Source organism: Panthera uncia (assembly GCF_023721935.1).
Source record: "Panthera uncia isolate 11264 chromosome A3 unlocalized genomic scaffold, Puncia_PCG_1.0 HiC_scaffold_11, whole genome shotgun sequence".
NCBI classification, from domain to species: Eukaryota; Metazoa; Chordata; class Mammalia; order Carnivora; family Felidae; genus Panthera; species Panthera uncia.
The window spans coordinates 42,521,015-42,540,877 of record NW_026057578.1 but is presented as its reverse complement, the minus strand read 5'-3'; the positions used below and the strand labels follow the sequence as shown (position 1 = coordinate 42,540,877).

At 45.0% G+C, this 19,863-nt stretch overlaps 1 protein-coding gene across 1 annotated transcript in view; it reads right to left on the bottom strand.

The window, feature by feature from the left end:
* Nucleotides 1–13,843: 13,843 nt before the first annotated feature.
* The window catches only part of KAT14 (lysine acetyltransferase 14), a 36,978-nt gene continuing 30,958 nt past the window's right edge, over nt 13,844–19,863 (bottom strand). The window contains exons 9-10 of the mRNA XM_049651182.1: nt 18,823–19,013; nt 13,844–15,459 (exon numbers count right to left, since the gene is read on the bottom strand). Of these exons, the coding sequence (XP_049507139.1) occupies nt 15,286–15,459; nt 18,823–19,013 (365 nt within the window). The 3' untranslated portion in view covers nt 13,844–15,285. The remainder of the gene's footprint in view (nt 15,460–18,822; nt 19,014–19,863) is intronic.

The following is a 19,863-nucleotide window of genomic DNA, read 5'->3' as shown; positions in this document are numbered from 1 at the left end:
TTTTTTTCCCATTTACCTACTGAAGGACAGACACCTTGGTTGCTTTCAAGTTTTGGCAAATATGGATAAAGTTTTATGTGGATATAAATTGTCACCTCAATTTGGGTAATATGAAGGAGTATGATTGCTGGATTATATGGTAAGACTATGTCTGGCTTGGTAAGAAACTGCCAAACTGTCTTCCAAAGTGGCTGTACAATTTTGCATTCCCACCAGCAGTGAGAGAGAGTTCCTGTGGTTCCACATCCACGCCAGCACTGGGTGTTGTCAGTGTTCTGGATTTGAGCCTTTTTAATAGATGTGTATTGGTACTTCATTGTTGTTTCATTTGCATTTCCTTGACGTCATGATGTGGAACATCTTTTCATATGTTTATTTGCTCTTTGTGTATCTTCCTTAGTGAGGGGTCCATATCTCCCACCATTTTTTAATCCGATTGTTCATTTTCTTATCGTAGAATTTTAACTGTTCTCCGTATATCTTGGCTAACAGTCCTTTTATCAGATGCATATTTTGCTAAGATTTCCTCTCATTCTGCCATTTGTCTTTTCAATTTCTTGGCAGTATCTTTCATAGAGCAGAAATTTTTAGTTTTAACAAAGTCCAGCTTATCAAATCTTTCGTTCATGGATGGTGACGTTGGTGTGGTATTTAAAAAGTTATCATGGGGCCTCTGGGTGGCTCTGTCAGTTAAACGTCCGACTTCGGCTCAGGTCATGATCTCACGGTTCATGGGTTCGAGCCCCGTGTTGTCTTCTGTGCTGACAGATTGGAGCCTGGAGCCTGTGTTGGATTTTGTGTCTCCCTCTCTCTCTGCCCCTCCCCTGCTCACACTCCGTCTCTCTCTCTCTCAAAAATAAATAAATGTTAAAAATAATATGGAATACTACGTGGCAATGCAAAGAATGAAATATGGCCTTTTGTAGCAACATGGATGGAACTGGAGAGTGTTATATTAAGCGAAATAAGTCACACAGAGAAAGACAGATACCATGTTTTCACTCTTATGTGGATCCTGAGAAACTTAACAAAAGACCATGGGGGAGGGGAAGGAAAAAAAAGTTAAGAGAGAGAGAGCGAGCCAAACCATAAGAGACTCTTAAAAACTGAGAATAAACTGAGGGTAGGTGGGGGGTGGGAGATGGGCATTGAGGAGGGCACCTGTTGGGATGAACACTGGGTGTTGTATGGAAACCAATTTGACAGTAAATTTCATATTAAAAACAAAGAAATTAAAATTGAATTTTAAATGTTACATAAATACTCCCATTTGAATAATAAATAAATAAATAAATAAATAAGTTATATACCCAATGTCATCTAGATTTTCTCCTAGGGCTTTTATAGTTCCTTTTATAGTTCCGTGTTTTACATTTAGGTCTATGATCCATTTTGAGTTAATTTTTGTGAAAGGCCTAAGTTCTACATTCTTTTTTTTTTTTTTTTTTTTTTTTTTTTTTGCACGTGGACATCTATCTAGCTGTTTCATCACTGTTGTAAAGGCTATGTTTTCTCCACTGTATTGCCTTTGCTTCTTTGTGAAAGATCAGTGGTCTATTTCTGAGCTTGCTATTCTGTTCCATTTATCTCTTTGTCTTTCACCAATACCACGTTGTCCTGATTACTGTAGCTTTATAGTAGGTCTTGAAGTTGACTAGTGTCAGTCCTTCAACTTTGTTCTTTTCTTTCAATATCGTATTGGCTATTCTAAGTCTTTTGGCTATAAACGTTAGAATCAGTTTGTCAATATCCACAGAATAATTGCTGGGATTTTGGTTGAAATTGCCTTGAATCTATACATCAATTTTGAAAGAAATGACCTCTTGACAATATTAAGTTTTTGTATTCACAAACATGAAATATCTCTCCATTTACTGGCTCTTTGATTTCCTTCATCAGAGTTTTGTAGCTTTCCTCGTATAGATCTTGTACATATTTTGTTAGGTTTATACCTATGTATTTCAAGTTTTTTGGATGCTAATGTAAATGGTATTGTGTTTTTAATTTCAAATTCCACTAGTTCATTGTTGGCATATAGGAAAGTGACTGACTTTTGTGACTGACTTTGTATCCTGTAATCTTGCTATTTGCTTATTAGTTCTAATTTTTTGGGTCAATTCTTTCAGATTTTCTGTAGAGACAATCATGTCATCTGCAGAGTTTTACATCTTCCTTCCCAATCTGTGTATCTGTTATTTCATTTTCTTGTCTCATTGCATTAGCTAGGATTCCAGTACAATGTTCAAAGGAGTGGTAGGAGAGGATATCCTTGCCTTATTCCTGATCTTAGCTAGCCAGCTTCTAGTTTCTCACCATTAAGTATGGTGCTTAGGTGTAGGCTTTTTGTAGAAGTAATTTATCAAGTTGAGGAAGTTCCTTTCTTTTACTACTTTTCTGAGAGTTGGTTTTTGTTTTTGTTTTCTGAGGGCTTTTGTTATGACTGCATGTTGGCTTTTGTCAAGTGTTTTTTCTGTATCTTGTGACATGGTCATGTGATTTTTATTCTTTAGCCTGCTGATCTGATGGATTATATTAGTTGATGATCTAATGTTGAACAAATCTAGCACACCTGGAATAAATCCCGTTTGGTCACGGTGTATAATTCTGTTTACAAATTGTTGAATTTAATTTGTAAGTATTTTGTTGAGGGTTTTTGCATCAATGTTCATGAGAGATCAAACTGGTCAGTAGTTTTCTTGCAAATGTCTTTGGTGTTAGTTTTAGGGTAATGCTGGCTTCATGGAAGCATTAAGAAGTATTCCTTCTGCTTCTATCTTCTGGAAGAGACTGTAGAAAATTGGTATCATTTCTTCCCTAAACACTTTGTGGGATTTACCAGTGAACCTATGTAGGCAGTTGTTTGTTCTTTTATTGTTGAGTATTAAGAGATCTGTATACATTCTATATAGAAGTATCTTATCAGATACATGATTCCCAAGTATTTTCCCCTAGTCTGTGGGTTGTATTTTTACTTTCTAGATGGTGTCTTTTGAAGTGTAAATGTTTTTCATTTTTATTAAGTCAAATTTTATCCATTTTTTTCTTCTATCAATTGTACTTTTGGTTTTGTATCTCAGAAAAACCATTGCCAAACTCAAGATTGTGAAGATTTACTTCTATATTTCTTTCTAGGAACTTACTAGTTTTAGTTCTCACATTTAGGTCTCTGATATATTTTGAGTTAATTCTTGTATGGTGTGAGGTAGGGTTTTCTGCATGTGAATATCCAGTTGTCCCAGCACCATTTACTAAAAAGATCATTCCTTTCCCATTGGTCAGTTGATCATAAATATAAGGTTTATTTCTGGGCTCTCATTTCTATTCGATTGTTCAATACTGTTTGCCCTTTTGCTATCACCCCACTGCCTTGATCACTGTGACTTTGTAGCAAGCTTTGAAAATGAGAGTTACAAGTTTTCCAACTTTGCTCTGGAATTTCTTGAATCTTACAAGTTGTCTATTCAACAGTAACAAGAGAAAGGATTGTAGTTATAATACAGTGGGTTGAATTATAAATTAAAAAAAATTATTTGTGTGGTTAAAAGTAAAGGTTCTGAAGTCAGACTGCCAGGCTCTGCCAGGCTGTGAGATTTGGGGCAAGTTAATAACTTCTCTGTGCCTCAGTATTTTTTTCCCTTGAGAAAAACGAGAATCATGATAGTGTGTACCTCAGCGAACTATGGTGATTTAAATAAGTTTCCAAGTTGTTCAAGGCTCTTAGAATGGTGCTTGCACATCAGAAACACTCAGTAAATGATAGGCATGATTATGATTTCTACTGATTGTATTTCAAGACACTGTGTCTCCTTTTATCCAGCAATTCCACTTCTAGGAATGTATTCTTTTTTTTTTTTTTTTTAATGTGCATTTGTTTTTGAGACAATGCAAGAGACAGAGTGCAAGCGGCCGAGGGGCAGACAGAGGGAGACAGAATCTGAAGCAGGCTCCAGGCTGTGAGCTGTCAGCACAGAGCCTGACGCGGGGCTCGAACTCACAAACCATGAGATCATGACCCGAGCCGAAGTTGGATGCTTAACCGACTGAGCCACTCAGGTGCCCCTCTAGGAATGTATTCTAAGGAAACATCCATGCATGTGCCTCCAGATCTAGCTTCAGGAGTGTTTAATGCAGTATCGTTTACAATAGAGAAATTTGAAACAAGGAGCATTTGTTAACTTATGTTACGCTCCTATAATGAAATACAATTCTATCATACATGATGTGTTTTTGTTTGTTTGGTTGGTTTGGTTTCTTTGAGAGTGAGCCAACATGGACAGGGGAGGGGCAGAGGGAGAGACAGAATCCCAAGCAGGCTCCACGCTCAGAGCCCTACGTGGGCTCGATTCCACGATCCTGAGATCATGACCTGAGCTGAAATGAAGAGTCTGACACTCATCCAACTGAGCCACCCAGGCGTCCCCATACATGACAGTTTTAAAACAATGTTTGATAACTTGGAATGCTATTTCTGATCACCTACAGAAAAAAAATAGAAAAAATTTAAATGCCTTATAGAACAAGGTATACAATATGACCACAGTTTGTTTTAAAAAGTAGTATATGAAAAAACCAAATGGTATTACAAGGGCATGTCTATGTAAGCGAAAGAAAAGGCTTTGGAAGATTTATACTAAAATTTCCAAGGTGATTGGCACTACTGGGTCAGAAAAGCCAACTCTTAGGAAATGCAAAAAAGGGTCCTTTGACAAGTAATGTCTAGAAAAGGTAAGTCTCTAGAGACAAAACCAATTAGTGGTTGCCTGGCACTGGGGGTAGGAGTGGGGGTTGGCCACAGAGGAGCTCCAGAGAGCAATTTGGGCCTATGTTCTAAAACTGGGCTGGTGATGGTTGCACAACTCTATAATTTTACTAAAAATCACTAAACTGTGTCCTGAAAATTGGCAAATTTTACAGTATGTACATTATACCTTAATAAAACTTAAGGGGGGGGGTCGGGGGTAATTTAAATGGGGGTTGGGATGGGCCTCACACAGCCAGGCCTCAGGGAGAAGCCCCTTACCTCAAGTCTGTCTGGGACTGTCTTACCCTTATTTTTTATTTATTTATTTATTTTTTTACAGACGTGGCCACCCAGGGCTCCTGCACTCTGGCCACTAGTCGTGCTGCCCTATCATTCCTAGTGTGCACGAGGTGCCCACCAGCTCTGGCCCACCCAGTTGCCCCAAAGCGGAACTACTCCAAGTGGGGCGGCCACATCAAGGTGTTAGAACTTCTATAAAAGCCTGTTGTGTTGACTATATTTTGGTGGCCCCCCTCACGGACCACATATCCTGGTATTTGTCCCTTGTGAAGCCTTCCCATGTGGTGTTGGCGCTTGGCCATGTTGCTGGCTCTGGGCAATGGGGCAGCAGGAAGCATGTTGCAGGTAGAGGCTTGGGAAGCATTTCCAGCTGGGGTTTGTCCCCCGGGAGTGCTGGAAGAATGTTGCTTCTTGGAACGCAGCCACCGTGGCATGACGCAGTCCAAGCAAATATGTGCAGAGGTCCACGTGGACTGGAGAACTGAGACCACTGGCCAGCGGCCCCGGCTGAGCTCCCAGATGCCAGTAGCTGCCCCGGTGCCCTGGTCAGCACCATGGGAAGAGCACCACCCAGAAAACTCACTGCTATGGTTTCAAGCCACTAGATTCTGTGGTGGCTTCTTATACAGCAGTAAGACATCCTTTATCTTCTCTGTCATCAGAAAAGTTCTGGTAAATGTTGAGACGCACGACCCCAGGCTGAGGCGTCTCCACCTTCCCACGACACTCTGCTGTTCCTGCAGTGGTGGCAGGCATTTTACTGAAGGGGGGTCAGGGGTCCAAGAGCTACTTCCTGCACTCAGGCTCTCATTTAGGCTGGGTGCTCACTGTGCTGCGATGTGAAAGTGTGGGCAGTGCTGAGTTCTCAATGCTGCTTCCTCAAGGGGATGCACATCTAGAAGGCCAAAAGGACATCGTTTGCATGCTAAGACGGGTGGTGCAGAACTTGAGGAGAGGCAGGATATTTGCATCTTCTCAGTCAATCTCCCCTGGAAGCCTTATTTGCAAACAGAGTGAAGGACAGAGTTCACTTTGCCAGAAATGGGACTTAAGGGGCAGCAGGGACTTGCTAAGTGGTGCACATGCAGGGTGTTCCTGCCAAAGGGCCCCACAGGACTCTGAACAGGAGGACACAGCAGACAGCCCAGCCTCAGGGACATTCTGCAAATCAACTGGCCGCTACCCTTCAAAAGGGTCCACTTAACAAAGACTCGGGGGCGGTTCCTGTGAGACCAAAGAAACTTGACAACTGAATGCACTCTTGGTCTGGATTTTCTTCTGCTTTTAAGGGCAGTTTCACAATTAGTGAAACCTGAGTTAGGTCTGTAGATCAGGTAACAGCATGGTGTCAGTGTTAACTTCCCTGATTTTGGTCATCGTACTGTGGTTAGGTAAGAACATTCCTTGCTTTTAGAAATGCACATTGTAATGTTAAAAGGAGCATGGTATCTGCAACTTACTTTTATTTTTTTAAGACTTTATTTTTGGGGGGGGGGCACTTGGGTGGCTTAGTCGGTTAAGTGTCTGACTTCAGCTCAGGTCATGATTTCACGGTTTGTGGGTTCAAACCCTGCGTCGGGCTCTGTGCTGACAGCTCGGAGCCTGGAGCCTGCTTCAGATTCTGTGTCTCATTCTCTCTCTGCCCCTCCCCCACTTGTGCTCTCTGTCTCTCAAAAATAAATAAATGTAAAAAAAATTTTTTTAAAGCCTTTTTTTTTTTTTAAACATTTATTTATTTTTGAGAGACAGAGAGAGAGAGCATGCATGAGTGAGGAGGGGCAAAGAGAGAAGGAGAGAGAGAATCCCAAGCAGGCTCTGTGCTCAGCACTGAGCCCAACACGGGCCTTGATCTCACAAACCTGAGCCAAAATCAAGAGTCAGTCACTCAGCTGACTGAGCCACCACCCAGGTGCCCTTAAGATCTTATTTTTAGTTAATCTCTACACTCTATGTGAGCCTCAAACTCACAACCCCAGGACCAAGAGTTGCATGCTCTACCGACTGAGCCAGCCAGACGTCCCTACAACTTACTTTTTTAATTATTTCTTTTCTCCAAAATTTTATTTAAATTCTAGTTAGTTAACACACAGTGCAATATTGGGTTTCAGGAGCAGACTTCAGTGATTCATCAGTTACATACCATATTCCCAGTGCTCATCATAACAAGTGCCCTGGTTAATACCCTGTAACTTAATTTTTTTAAAAATTTTTTTTAACGTTTATTTATTTTTGAGACAGAGAGAGACAAAGCATGAACGGGGGAGGGTCAGAGAGAGGGAGACACAGAATCTGAAACAGGCTCCAGGCTCTGAGCTGTCAGCACAGAGCCTGACGCGGGGCTCGAACTCACAGACCACGAGATCATGACCTGAGCTGAAGTCGGCCGCTTAACCGACTGAGCCACCCAGGCACCCCACCCTGTAACTTAATTTTAAATGGTTCAGAAAAAAGTGTGCACACAGGTACGTGTATGTGTATGTGTCGGGGGCACCAAGTGTATAAAATATTAACATTTGTTCTCTTTCGCAACTGTACGTCAAGCCTGGAATTATGTCAAAAGTAAAAATAAAACACGTTGAAGGAATTGTTTGGTGTGTCATTTCTTTTGAAATTTTGTCCCAACCTCCCAGCCGGCTCTAGAAAGTTCCTTCCTCTAGTCTGAAGAGGGCTTGTTACTTCTTTTTGGCTCACACATCCCTGTGAACATCTGATGAAGCCTCAGGCTCCTCTCCAGAAAAACACTCATACTCGGCACACTCACATACACCTGCCTTTGCACACCACCACGTCCAGTTCTACTCCGTGGCCTGGGAGACCAGCAAAGAAATATCCACACGCACAAAAGTCTAAGGAGGCACAAGCAGCAGAGTGAGTGTGGGAGGTGAATGGTGAGGCTCTCAACCACAGGACGCCGTTTAAGGTCCAAGAGTGGCCTGAGTGAGAGCCCCTCCTCCATTTCTCACCCCTCTGCAGACACAGAGGGGCAGGCGCAGTGGCAGTTCCAACAGGGACCCGGGTTGCTGTCCTCTGCTTTCTATGGGCATGCCCTCGGCACTGAGTTACTCAAGCCCTCAAGACTCAGTTTTCTCTTCCACAGAACAGAGGCAATTCCAGCACGGCCATTACGGAGCCGTTGGAATGTGTGCGTAATCAATGCCTTGCGGACCTTGCCATTTCTACCTCGTGTCGCCCTGGAAACGGTGAGCGCTGCTTCACTGCTCAGCGACAAACCACTCAGACACGAGCCCACAGCCCGAGCCCCAAGCCCCAGAGGCCCGAGTTGCCCACAATTCTTGTTTTCCCAAGGGCCTCTGAGCTCAGACCCTTGCTGTTCATCCCACTCGGAGCCTAATGCCTTCTGTTGGACATACTTTTTCATTTAGTTTAGCCTTCAGCCATATTCAGCTTAACTAGAGAGCTAGACACTTTGGCCAAAGGTAAGCATACCAGCAGCATGTTTGCTTTTCAACAGCTGCCCATCTTCGCCTCGAAACTCTCTCTCAAAATGACGTGAATTATACGGTGTCATTCAAAGGGCAGACAGGTCTGTCTTGAGCCCCTGGAGCGTTCACTGTGGAGGAAAAGAACAGGATTGCAGAGCTGTGCTGCACAGAGGCACACACCCTCAAACTGCCCATCTGCCTAGACCGCCGGCTCACCCTGAAGCTTTGGGTGAAAAAAACCCATCATTTTAACATTAAAACAGACACACTTAAAGAGTAGAACATAAAATCCCTGTAATTTGAGGGCCACCTGGGTCAGCTAAGCGTCTGACTTCGGCTCAGGTCATGATCTCACGGTTCGGAAGTTCGAGCCCCGCGTCAGGCTCTGTGCTGACACCTCGGAGCCTGGAGCCTGCTTCGGATTCTGTCTCCCTCTCTCTCTGCCCCTCCCCCACTCATGCTCTGTCTCTCTCTCAAAAATAAATAAAGATTAAAAACAAAATTTAAAATTCCTGTAATTTGAGGGGCACCTGGGTGGCTCAGTCAGTTGAGCATCTGACTTCAGCTCAGGTCATGATCTTGCGGTTCATGAGTTCTAGCCCTGCATTGGGCTCTCTGCTGTCAGCACGGAGCCCACTTCAGATCCTGTCTCCCTCTCTCTCTGCCCCTCCCCCACCTGCTGTCTCTCAAAACTAAATAAAACATTAACAATAAAGGAGCTGTAACTTTAGACACATAAATCTTAAAGGACATGAGTGCATGTCAGGTTATGGCTTGGCTTCCCCCCCACCCCGCCCCCCACCGCTCTGTTGGGGTCCATGCAGGGCTAGGCTAGGAAGTACTGGTGTAGTTCCCTGGGAAGGGGAGGAAGGTGATTAAGAGCCAGAGGACTCGTGTTCTGGAGGTAAGCTTCGGGGAACCTGGCAGCTGAGCAACTGTATGAGTCCAGCCCTGCACCAGGTACTGGGGAGGACAAACATGTTACATGGCCTCTGCTCCCAGGGAGTGCAAACCTGGTTGATAGAGACCACAGCGCCCACATGGGCACTGACGTGAGCTAACATTTTACCAAGCAAAGGCCTGTTCGTTTCCCAAGTGAAATATAACGTGGGGAGACACCCGCAAACGGCCTCTCCCATAGTTCCTTATGTTCACTTTTCCCCCAACATTCAATTTCAATGGTTTCAAAATTCTGTAATTTAATTTGATCAAGTTGTTTCCATTTTCATTTAATTTTTTTATGTTTATTTTATTTTGAGAGAGAGGAGGAGAGAAGGGGGGGGAGGGGCAGAGAGAGAGAGGGAGGGAGAGAATCCCAAGCAGGTTCCGTGCTGTCAGTAGAGCTGGACATGGCGCTCGAACTCACAAACTCTGAGATCACGACCCATGCTGAGATCAAGAGTTGGACGCTTAACTGACTGAGCCACCCAGGCGCCCCTGTTTCTATTTTTATTTTATTTTTTGATTTTATTTTTTAATTTTTTTTTAACGTTTATTTATTTTTGAGACAGAGAGAGACAGAGCATGAACAGGGGAGGGGCAGAGAGAGAGGGAGACACAGAATCTGAAACAGGCTCCAGGCTCTGAGCGGTCAGCACAGAGCCCGACGAGGGGCTCAAACTCACGGACCGTGAGATCATGACCTGAGCCGAAGTCGGATGCTTAACCAACCAAGCCACCCAGGCGCCCCTGCTGTTTCTATTTTTAAAGAGAGATATGCTAAAAACAAATAGCTCGTAATGGCCATAAATTGCACAGAACACAGACTGTTCCCTCTGTGGCTGTTGCCAAGCCCTGGTTACTCTAACCACTAGCCCTGTGTGGCTGGCTGGCTGACACCACAGGTTCTGAGAATGTTCTGTTGTGTGGGGAAGACGGGGGGCCCCGCACAACTCGCCTCATGTCATGTCACACAACCCAAAGAACACACGTACAGCATGCTGGGTGCAATGCAGGGATGGGCCACCTCTACCCAGGGCTTAGTGAAGGAGATAATGTTTATATCAATAGGAGAAAGGTAAAGTAATTATGACACTAAATTTGTATGCCGTTTACCTCCAAAACCTCTTCAGATGTTTTCATGAGAAACTTCGTCTGGCTTCCAGGAACATTTTTTTAAAATATTAGATATTAGGTTTTAAATTATTACACACAGGGCATCTGGGTGACTCGGTTGAGCGTCCAACTTTGGCTCAGGTCACAATCTTGTAGTTCATGGGTTTGAGCCCCGCGTAGGGCTCTGTGCTGATAGCATGGAGCCTGGAGCCTGCTTTGGATTCTGTGACTCCTACTCTCTCTGCCCCTCTCCCGCTCGTGTTCTCTCAAAAATAAACATTAAAAAAAATAATAAGTGAAATTATTACACACAATTCTCGATCATGAATGTTCACTAATTCTCTTCTAGCTTTTGACTGTCACCCATGAGAAAAGTAGTTAACAGGAGGTGATATTCAACCTTTTTTAATTGAAAAATTTCGAAGAGCTGAAATGATAGTCTAGCAGCCCATTTTGTTTCTCTCATGGACACAAGTAATGTTGATAATTGTGAAAGTGAATGGAATTTGAACCCAAAGGCCTTATCTTCACGTGATCTTTTCAAGTGTTGGGGAAGCTCCCTCAAGGTCTCCCTGTGGCCAGCTCAGAGGCCACAACAGCCGCCGGTGGACATAGGGCTGGGACCCAGGCCTCCCCGGCCCAGCCGCACAGGTTCACCTTCACCTGGGCTCATGTTGCCGTGTGCCCGCTGCATGCGGGAGCTGATGGTGACATTTCCGGGAATTTTGTGAGCCATTATTAAATGCTGAATTATATGAACTTATAATTACATGAATCATGTTAAAAATAAAGGTAATAAATTCTCAAAACTCACCACAGGCTGATAATTAGACCACACGACCGTTACCTATGCTCTCGAGGTGATACCCATCCATCGTATGTATATGATGGCAGTGCTGTGTCACGGTGTGCTACTGTGCGTGTCTTTCCAACTCTGGGTTCAGTGACAGCACATTGGTGGCTTGGGATCTGCCGTGGCGCGAATATTTATGCCATGGAAATCAGCAAATGCTGCACCTGGGGCCTTGACTTACTGCTCCTCTCTCCCTGAACCTCACCCCCCACCAGTGGTCAAATATTGATCAGCACACCCCTGGCTGCGTGCCCCTGGGGACAAACACCTAGGGGCTCCAGCTGCCCTGAGGGCTGAGGGTTTAGAGCAGTGGCCTTCTTGACACTGACACATGCTATAATGTCACCCACAGTAGGAAACCATCTAGTGAAGCTGGAGGGGGAGGCTGAGCTGCCCTCTGCACACGTGGACTTGCCTGAAGCCATACCACCCACGGCAGTACAGCCATGGGCCCCCTCCAGCTCTTACCTGAGTAACCTTCAGTCTTCTCCATTAGCTCATCGAATCCAAATGATTACAGTCTCTGTTTACTTGGGTAGGATTCTCCCGGCCTAATGGAACCTGTGTAGAGTGTTGTAAGGTTCTAAAAGGTAAGAGCCGCCTTTTCCCATCCAGAGAGAAGGGGCCAGTACTCATGCAGACTCCAAGAAGTGAGAAAACTTTGTGATAAACAGAAAGATGCTGTGCATATGAGATTTGGAAAGTGGGGGGGCGGGGAAGCCACTTACTGAGGTCTGTCCCCCCATCGAGCCCAGATGCACACAGTAAGATGCTTCATTTTCCCCTCACTCACCCAAGGCTTAGAGGGTACTGGTTCTGCACCAGGCAGTTCTAGGCACTGGGAATAGTCGGGAGCCAAGCACGCACTGATCCCTCCCAGAACTCCTACCTACGTGCCCCTGGCCACTCCCGATCCTGGGCAGGGCCTGGGTGGGGAAGGTTGTGGGCTGACACCAGACTACCTGCCTTTGAGTTCAGGGTCCTCCATTAGTGATTTTTCTTAGCCTTGTTGTGCCTATTGCTGCAAACCCGCCACGTAGGTGTCATCAACCCCATCGTACAAGGGAGCAAGCTGAGGTAGGACATTGTCTAAGTTTGTTAACTTAGAATGTTTCTCAGAGTCAAGCCCATGCTTGACCATGCAAGTATGTGAGTTAAGTGTGTACCGATGAATAGTCTTAAAACCACTCCATGGCCATACCCCAGTACTAAGATACAGTTTTTTATCCCAACCTCCTGCTAGTAGATATCAGAAGCACATCCTTAACCAAAGTGTGCCACGCACCCCAGCCCTTGTGGAGTGGACTTGGGAGGCCTCCCCCCAGGGCTTAGTGGGAACACTGAGCCCACTTGCAGAAGACCGTTCCAGGGAAGGCTTTTAGGTGATGAGCATTTTGCATAAAGCATGTTAACTAAATCTGGAAAATTCAAAAGTATGGTTTTGGTTCTCAAACATTCTGCTGCAAAGAGCTCAATCTCCCTAGAAAGACTCTGGGTAAATACACAGTTAATTCTGGTCTCACTCCAACCTGGACCCTGAAGGCCCACTTGGCTACCACGAGCCACCTCCCCAGGGCCAGGAAGGCCTGGATACAGGTCAAGGACAATCTAGACTCCCAGGAACACACAGCTGGAGATGGGGTTCCTCAGCTTTTTAAAGCTCACACCCACTTCTGTGGAAGAAAGAAACAAGCCCTCCTCTTACTTGGAATTTTGAAATCTCAAAATAAATTATACCTGAAAGTCCACCAGAACGTGGTAATTTGAGAACACTCTTGGCACCTTGGGCCCCATCTGTATGCATTGTTAAGTATCACTTTTGGAGGGTGGACAGAGGTTTCTTACAGTGTCAGCTGTAAGGCCAAAGGCAGATCAAAACCAGCAGCTGTCTGCTGTACTGGGGCCACCAGACCCATCTTGGGAGGTCGCCCAGCCCGACACTGGAGCAAGACTGTGGTGTGGCAGGGCACGTCTCCATGGACAGACTGTGGAGACAGGACCGTCAGCCACCCGTGTGAACCCCACTCAGATGCTGATCCAGACAAACCAAGTGTAAAGGCACTTCTGAGACCATCCACAGGATGTGATACACTGACTACTAGCTAATTCCAGAAATGGGCTCACCTTGTTGTGAGTGGTATTAGGTATTGAGGTTATGTGAGAAAATATCCCTATTTTTTAAGAAATACCTACTGAAGTAGGTGTGAAAGTATAGGATATCTGGGATTTGCCTTAAAATATTCAGCAAAAGACAGATGAAGCAAATGGGGCAAAAATCTTGATAATTACTGAATATGGGGAGGGGGTTGTTGTATCGTAATTTAAAAATGTGGGGCACCTGACTGGCTCAGTCGGTGGAGCGTGCAACTCTTGATCTCATGGTTGTAAGTTGGAGCCCCATGTTGGGTGTGGCAATTACTTGAAAATAAAATCAATCAATCGATCGAAATGTAAAACAAAGAACTGATTAATGTAATCACAGAATTCTCCAGTTCCTTGAAGCGATGGGAGACACTTGCTTCGGCCACCTTTTGCAGCAAACGCTTGACATTCACGTACAACAATCACAAGCTGGACTGCAGGTTCGGAAAATGTCACTTCTTCAATTTTACTTCTTGGGGTCCTAGTCCTCAAATCCTTAAAAGGTAGAAAACTCTCAGAAAGAAGGGAAGGAAGGAGGGAGGGATGAAAAGAAAAGGAAAGGAAGAAAGGAGGTAATGCCACTCTTGGGCCTCAGGCAGTGGAGTGGAGCCTGGGCTGCTCTCCAAGGACAGAACTTCCAGGCTTCGCGCGAGGTGCAGTACGTTCCTCTGAGCAAAGGGATTCGAGCTGGCTGCAAGCGTAGCCCCTAAAACAGAGGCTTTTGACTGTGGTCCACAGATCTCCGATCAAGATTTTAAATGTGCATGCACAGTTTTCTAGAGAATATTCGGCCTTCTTTGGATTCTCGCAGGGAGGGATCCACGTCCCCAGAAGTTAAGAGCCACCACTCTTAAATAGAGTTTGAAAGCAAACTGACTGGATTGGAGCTCTGGCCATTGATGGTCATAAGGAAAGATCTTTATTTGGGAACATCTGATATTTTTGGAAAAGCTCCTACTGGATCCAAAACACCCTGACGGACAGTCCCTCTCCAACACCCCCTACGACAAGAGTGGTCCTGGAGACACACGGGCCCGTCCTCAGCTGGCTCTGCTTCCACCACCCGCACCTCCCCGCCAGCACAGTCTAACTGACAGGCTGCTCAGACAACGTGACCCCAAAGCAACTTCACAGGCGCAGGGAGAGGTGTCCACTCCTAGGCCAAAGCCCCCAGCAGGAGGTACTAACAGCAGACCAGGTGACGGGACGTGTGGACACAAACACCCTGTTTATTTTGACTGTGGCCAAAGTCAGGGAGATAGCAGAACCTCAGTGCCCTGAAGGTCCTCCGGGTTCAATGATGGCTCATCGACGGCTGGGGAAGTGCCGGCCCTTTGTGTGATCACCTCGTAATCTCCCGTTGTCCCGATGACACAGCACCCCTCGTTAATGGCTGCCACCCTTCCTCATCCTTTAAATTAGAACAGATTCTCTCTCCCCGAGAATCCTTTATTGCTGAAGCTGTTTGGCGGAAGGACAGCAGCACCGCTCGATTCCAGTTAACTGTGGAGTCCCAAGATGTGGGCCCAGGCCTGTGCAGGACAGGACAGGACAGGACAGTGGTTCTGCTGACGGGCTGCGCACTATTCAATTCCTCTGCCCACCGCCTGTGTAGCCTCCAGCGAGAGGTCTGAAGGGACGTCTGATCGCAGAGATGAGGGCCCACAGGGACGTGAACAGCTGCCTTCGGGCCTACGTGAGGACCCACCTCTGACAGCACATGCGTCTCTCTGTGAAGCGCTGTGCTCACTTCAGCGCCGGAGCCTCAGGAAGAACGCGTGTTTACACTCCGTACTTTCCAACGGGTAATATTTATCATAGAAATCTAAGACGTACTCTTCAGTCTTGAATCCAAACTTCTGGTAGAGCAGCATAGCAGGGTTGCTTGCCGAGACGTGAAGGGTCACATCCTTGCCCATGCAGGTCTGCCAAAAGAGTGGAAAAGTACGGGATGAGAATGAAAGTGCCTGAGGGAAAATGAGTAGGTGAGGAAAGGCTGTGAAGTGTAGGTAGGTAGTCATGGCAACTGGGGACAGCAGGGACCTCAGCTGAGGCACTGCAACACGCCACAACAGCTGGTAGCCCGACTGAAACTACGAGACCAAGGGAACGGGTGGCATGCTGGCTGTTTCTGCTCTCTGAAGCCAAGGGCCCGGGGAAAAGTTCATTGTCAACTGGATTATTTTATTTAGAATTCAATTACACTTAAACATATCACACTTATCAATAGCAGGCACTCTGACAATCTCGAGGAAATAGAGAATAAGACAAGAAGTTCTGCTTTTTATTATTTTTTTAAATTTTAGAGAGAGGAACAGTGAGCGGGGGAGAGAGAAAGACAATTTTAAACAGGCTCCACGCTCAGCACGGAGCCCAGCGTGGGCTCCCACAACCCTGGGATCATGACCTGAGCAGAAACCAAGAGTCGGACGCTCAAAAGTCTGAGCCATCCAGGTGCTCCGAGAAGTTCTGCTTTTAAAAACTGGATGTTATCCTGTACTCAAACTTGTAAAAATTCCTTCCGTTCCTAGACTTACTAGAAAGGATGCTACATTATGAGGCTAGATATGAGGTATTAAGACTTTCATTTAGTTATGAGACCTGAAAACCCTGTACAGATGTTCAGAATCCCACAGTCCCCCTCCATCCCTCACAAACCGATGGAATTAGCTTCTCAGAACTGTGATTTCTGTATTCAGCATTGGCCTAATCCTAGGGGGAAAGAGTAATCATCATTCTACTAATACGAGGTAAGTTCTTAAGATTCTTTAATTAGCTACACAGAAGAAAGTACCAAAAGTCATATGAACTAAGAATGTGCTTTCTAATGAGGAAAGCACCGAAATACTGAGGCTGACAGGGTCCTTGAGGTTTTGTAAGCCATGGTTCCCGAGGCCTAGATTTAAGAGGCCTCTCAGGTAGACAGCTGCCGTCTTCTCTCTGCTTGATTCACGTTCTGTGCCCTGTGGTGTTACTGTGAGTGTGTAAGATGAATTTCGTGGAGTGACTTTCGTGCACACATGCACAGTGTCACCACGGCATCGAGTACTACTGCCCGACTGAGCAGTGCTGCCTGGGCCCGGGACTCACGGTCTGGCTGAGGGCCAGGACCCGCATGAAAGGATGAATACTCCTCACCTGCCCAGTGAGCACTCAGTCAGGACTGACTCTGCGCCAGGCCCCCCGCCAGGCACACACGCGGGAAGGCCGCTCCTGCTGGTGATGGGAAAGGCAGTGGTGCAGCGGCCGAGGATGGAAGGGTGAACAGGGTGGAGGTCGTGGCTGTGAGTGGGGTAGGCGGTGGGGTGTGGTATGAAAAACTGAGAGTCTCAGCTGAACACAACACAAGGGAGCACGTGTTAACTGCCAAGTGAAGAGAGAAGAAAGCAACTTCTACAAAATGGTTCTAGGTTTCTGCCGACATTTGGGAAGTATTGAGCAAGTTTCATTAAGAGTTGGAAAAATTGGGGGCACCTGGGTGGCTCAGTCGTTTAAGTGTCTGACTTAATTTCAGCCCAGGTCATGATCTCATGGTTTGTGAGTCTGAACCCTGCATCAGGCTCTGTGCTCACAGCGTGAAGCCTGCTTGGGATTCTCTGTCTCCCACGCCCCTCTCTCTGCCTCCACCACGCTCTCTCTCTCTCTCTCTCTCTCTCTGCCTTTACCCTACTCATGCTGTCTCTCCTTCTCTCTCCCCATAAATAAATAAACTTAAAAAGATTGGAAAAACAACATTTTATCTTCTCCTTCCTCCATTTAAAGGGAATCTTGCCCACATAACACACAATCCTTCATGCCAAATGGTTTCTAAATAAGATTCTGGGGGTGAAAAATCCCTTATGTGTTTTTCTGATGTTAGTATATAAATATATGGTATATTTTCTTCAACAGTGTTACAGATATATCAAAGGATGAATTATAATTTGATATTACAATCAAATCTTAAAAGGTTGATACCAGCTTCTACAGTGATAGTAAAATTAAGAATAATCAGCAATAATAGACTATGTACTACTCATTGATAGAGTTTTGCTAAAATGTTTAAAAATACTTGATAATTTTTGCAACAACTTAGGTGGCATTATGCTCAATGAAACAAGTCAGACAGGGAAAGACAAACACTGTATGATCTCACTTATATATGGAATCTAAAAAACAAACAATAAAAAGCTGAACTCACAGATGCAGACAACAGACTGGTGACTGTCAGAGGTGGGTGAACTAGATGAAGGGGGTCAAAAGATACCCAGTTTACAACACAAGTAAGTCCTGGGGATGTCATGGAGACCATAGTTTACAATACTGTACTGCATATTTGCAAGTTGCTAAGAGAGCAGATCTTAAAAGTTCTCATCCAAGAGGAAAAACGTCTGTAACTGCGTGTATTGACGGGTGGTAACTAGACTTACTGTGGGGAATGTTTCACAATATAGACGAGTATCTATCAGATCATTACGCTGTATGGCTGAAGTGAGTGTGTTCTGTACGTTTATGCTCCCATAAGGAGAAAACCCCTAAAAATCACAGCTCCACTTCCATTCTCAGAGTCGTGGCGATGGTGCTTCTAAGAGCAGCAGCAGTTACCAATATGGGTCATTGTACAAGGGCTTTGGATTCTCACTTTTGGTATTTTCTCATTTTATCTACTATAATGTGTTTACAAACTGGTTTCTTTGAAGATTATTTTACTGAAAGAGAGAAAGGGAGTGCACATGTGCACTGAGTCAGGGGCAGACGGAGAGGGAGAGAAAGAATCTCAAGCAGGCTCCACACTCAGCCTAACGAGCCTGGCATCACGACATGAGCCGAAATCAAGAGTCAGATGCTTAATCAACTGAACCACCCAGGGGCCCCTCAAACTGGTTTCTTTGAAACCTGGGCCTGAATAGTGATCTTATTTTAGAGGGCCAAGGGTTTTCTTCTCTTTTCTTTCTTTCTTTTTTTTTTTTTTTTTTTTGAGAGAGAGAGAGAGAAAGAGAGAGAGGCAAAGAGAGAGACAGAAGATCCGAAGCAGGCTCTGCACTGACAGCAGTGAGCCCGATGCAGGGCTCGAACTCATGAACTGTGAGATCATGACCTGAGCTGAAGTTGGCTGCTCAACCAACTGAGCCACCCAGGTGCCCAAATAGCGATCTTGTTTTAGAGGGCCAAAGATTCTTATCTGTGTGATGGTCACTGTCGTTCTTTTACTGGGTTTGCGAGACCACCCATTCTGCTGGGCCGTGCTAGGAAGGCCCAGCTCAGCCCCGTCCCTCCTCAAGTCTTCCAGGGGAGCCCAGACGCCTTACCTGAATCAGATGATAAATCATGAAAGTTGCGATCCCTGCTCTTCTCCACTCAGGATGGACAAACAGAAATGAAATGTAAGCTTCATTGTACTTCACGTCAGGAACCATGAAGCCAAAGGCAATGATAACTTTTTTATAAAGGACAACCACACTGAAGTCTGGATACTGCAGGCACTCAGACAGGTCAATGCCTACAGAGAAGAGTTAATTCGATATTAAAACCATGTGCCTTTTGGAATTAACACATGCCAAGCTGTTTGGTCTACACCTGCATGCTAAAAAAAACCAAAAAACAAAAAACTGAAGACAAAGATATTAGCATAGACATCATACATTCAGATCATAAAAACAAAAGTGAATTTTAGAAAATATCAAAATTAACAGCATCTTTTCCAAGTACACATGTTAGAAGAAGTAGGCAGGATAGGGTGGGTAGCAGAGAGCACCCAGGTTTAGAATGGGATACATCTCTCTGGCTTTGAACTTAGCCACTTCTACAACGTGTGTCAGCTGACGCCTTTCCAAATGTGTGGGCCTCAGCGTCTGCACACTTAGACCTCATAGGGTGGGAGCAGAGATCCAGAGAACTCACATTATTGTGTTCCTCACCTCATACAAGTATAATTTATAAGCTCTTTTGTACAAATGCTACATTTGACAATAAAGGGGTTTAAACAAAAAATGATTCCATGCATCATGTATGGAAGGCAACCCAGCATAAGGTCAAGAAATAGTAGATGCTCCCAGGATGCTTTCGGCCTCCATACCGCTCCTAAAAGAACGAGCACAAGTCTGCCACCACGTGCACTGTTACACGATTACCACACAACAAAGAAGACACAGCTCTAATCCCGAGGAAATCTTATCTAACCTCTGGAGGACATGTAATTTTCCTTTACTTTCAAAGCAGTGCAGTAAGGCAGATCCACAAAGAACAGGCTTATATTTAACAATGAAAATGTGCTTCTTTAATTGATGGCTTCGGTTTTCAGAAAGACAATATATTAAGACTGATAAAATGACAAATCGTATTGGGTTTAC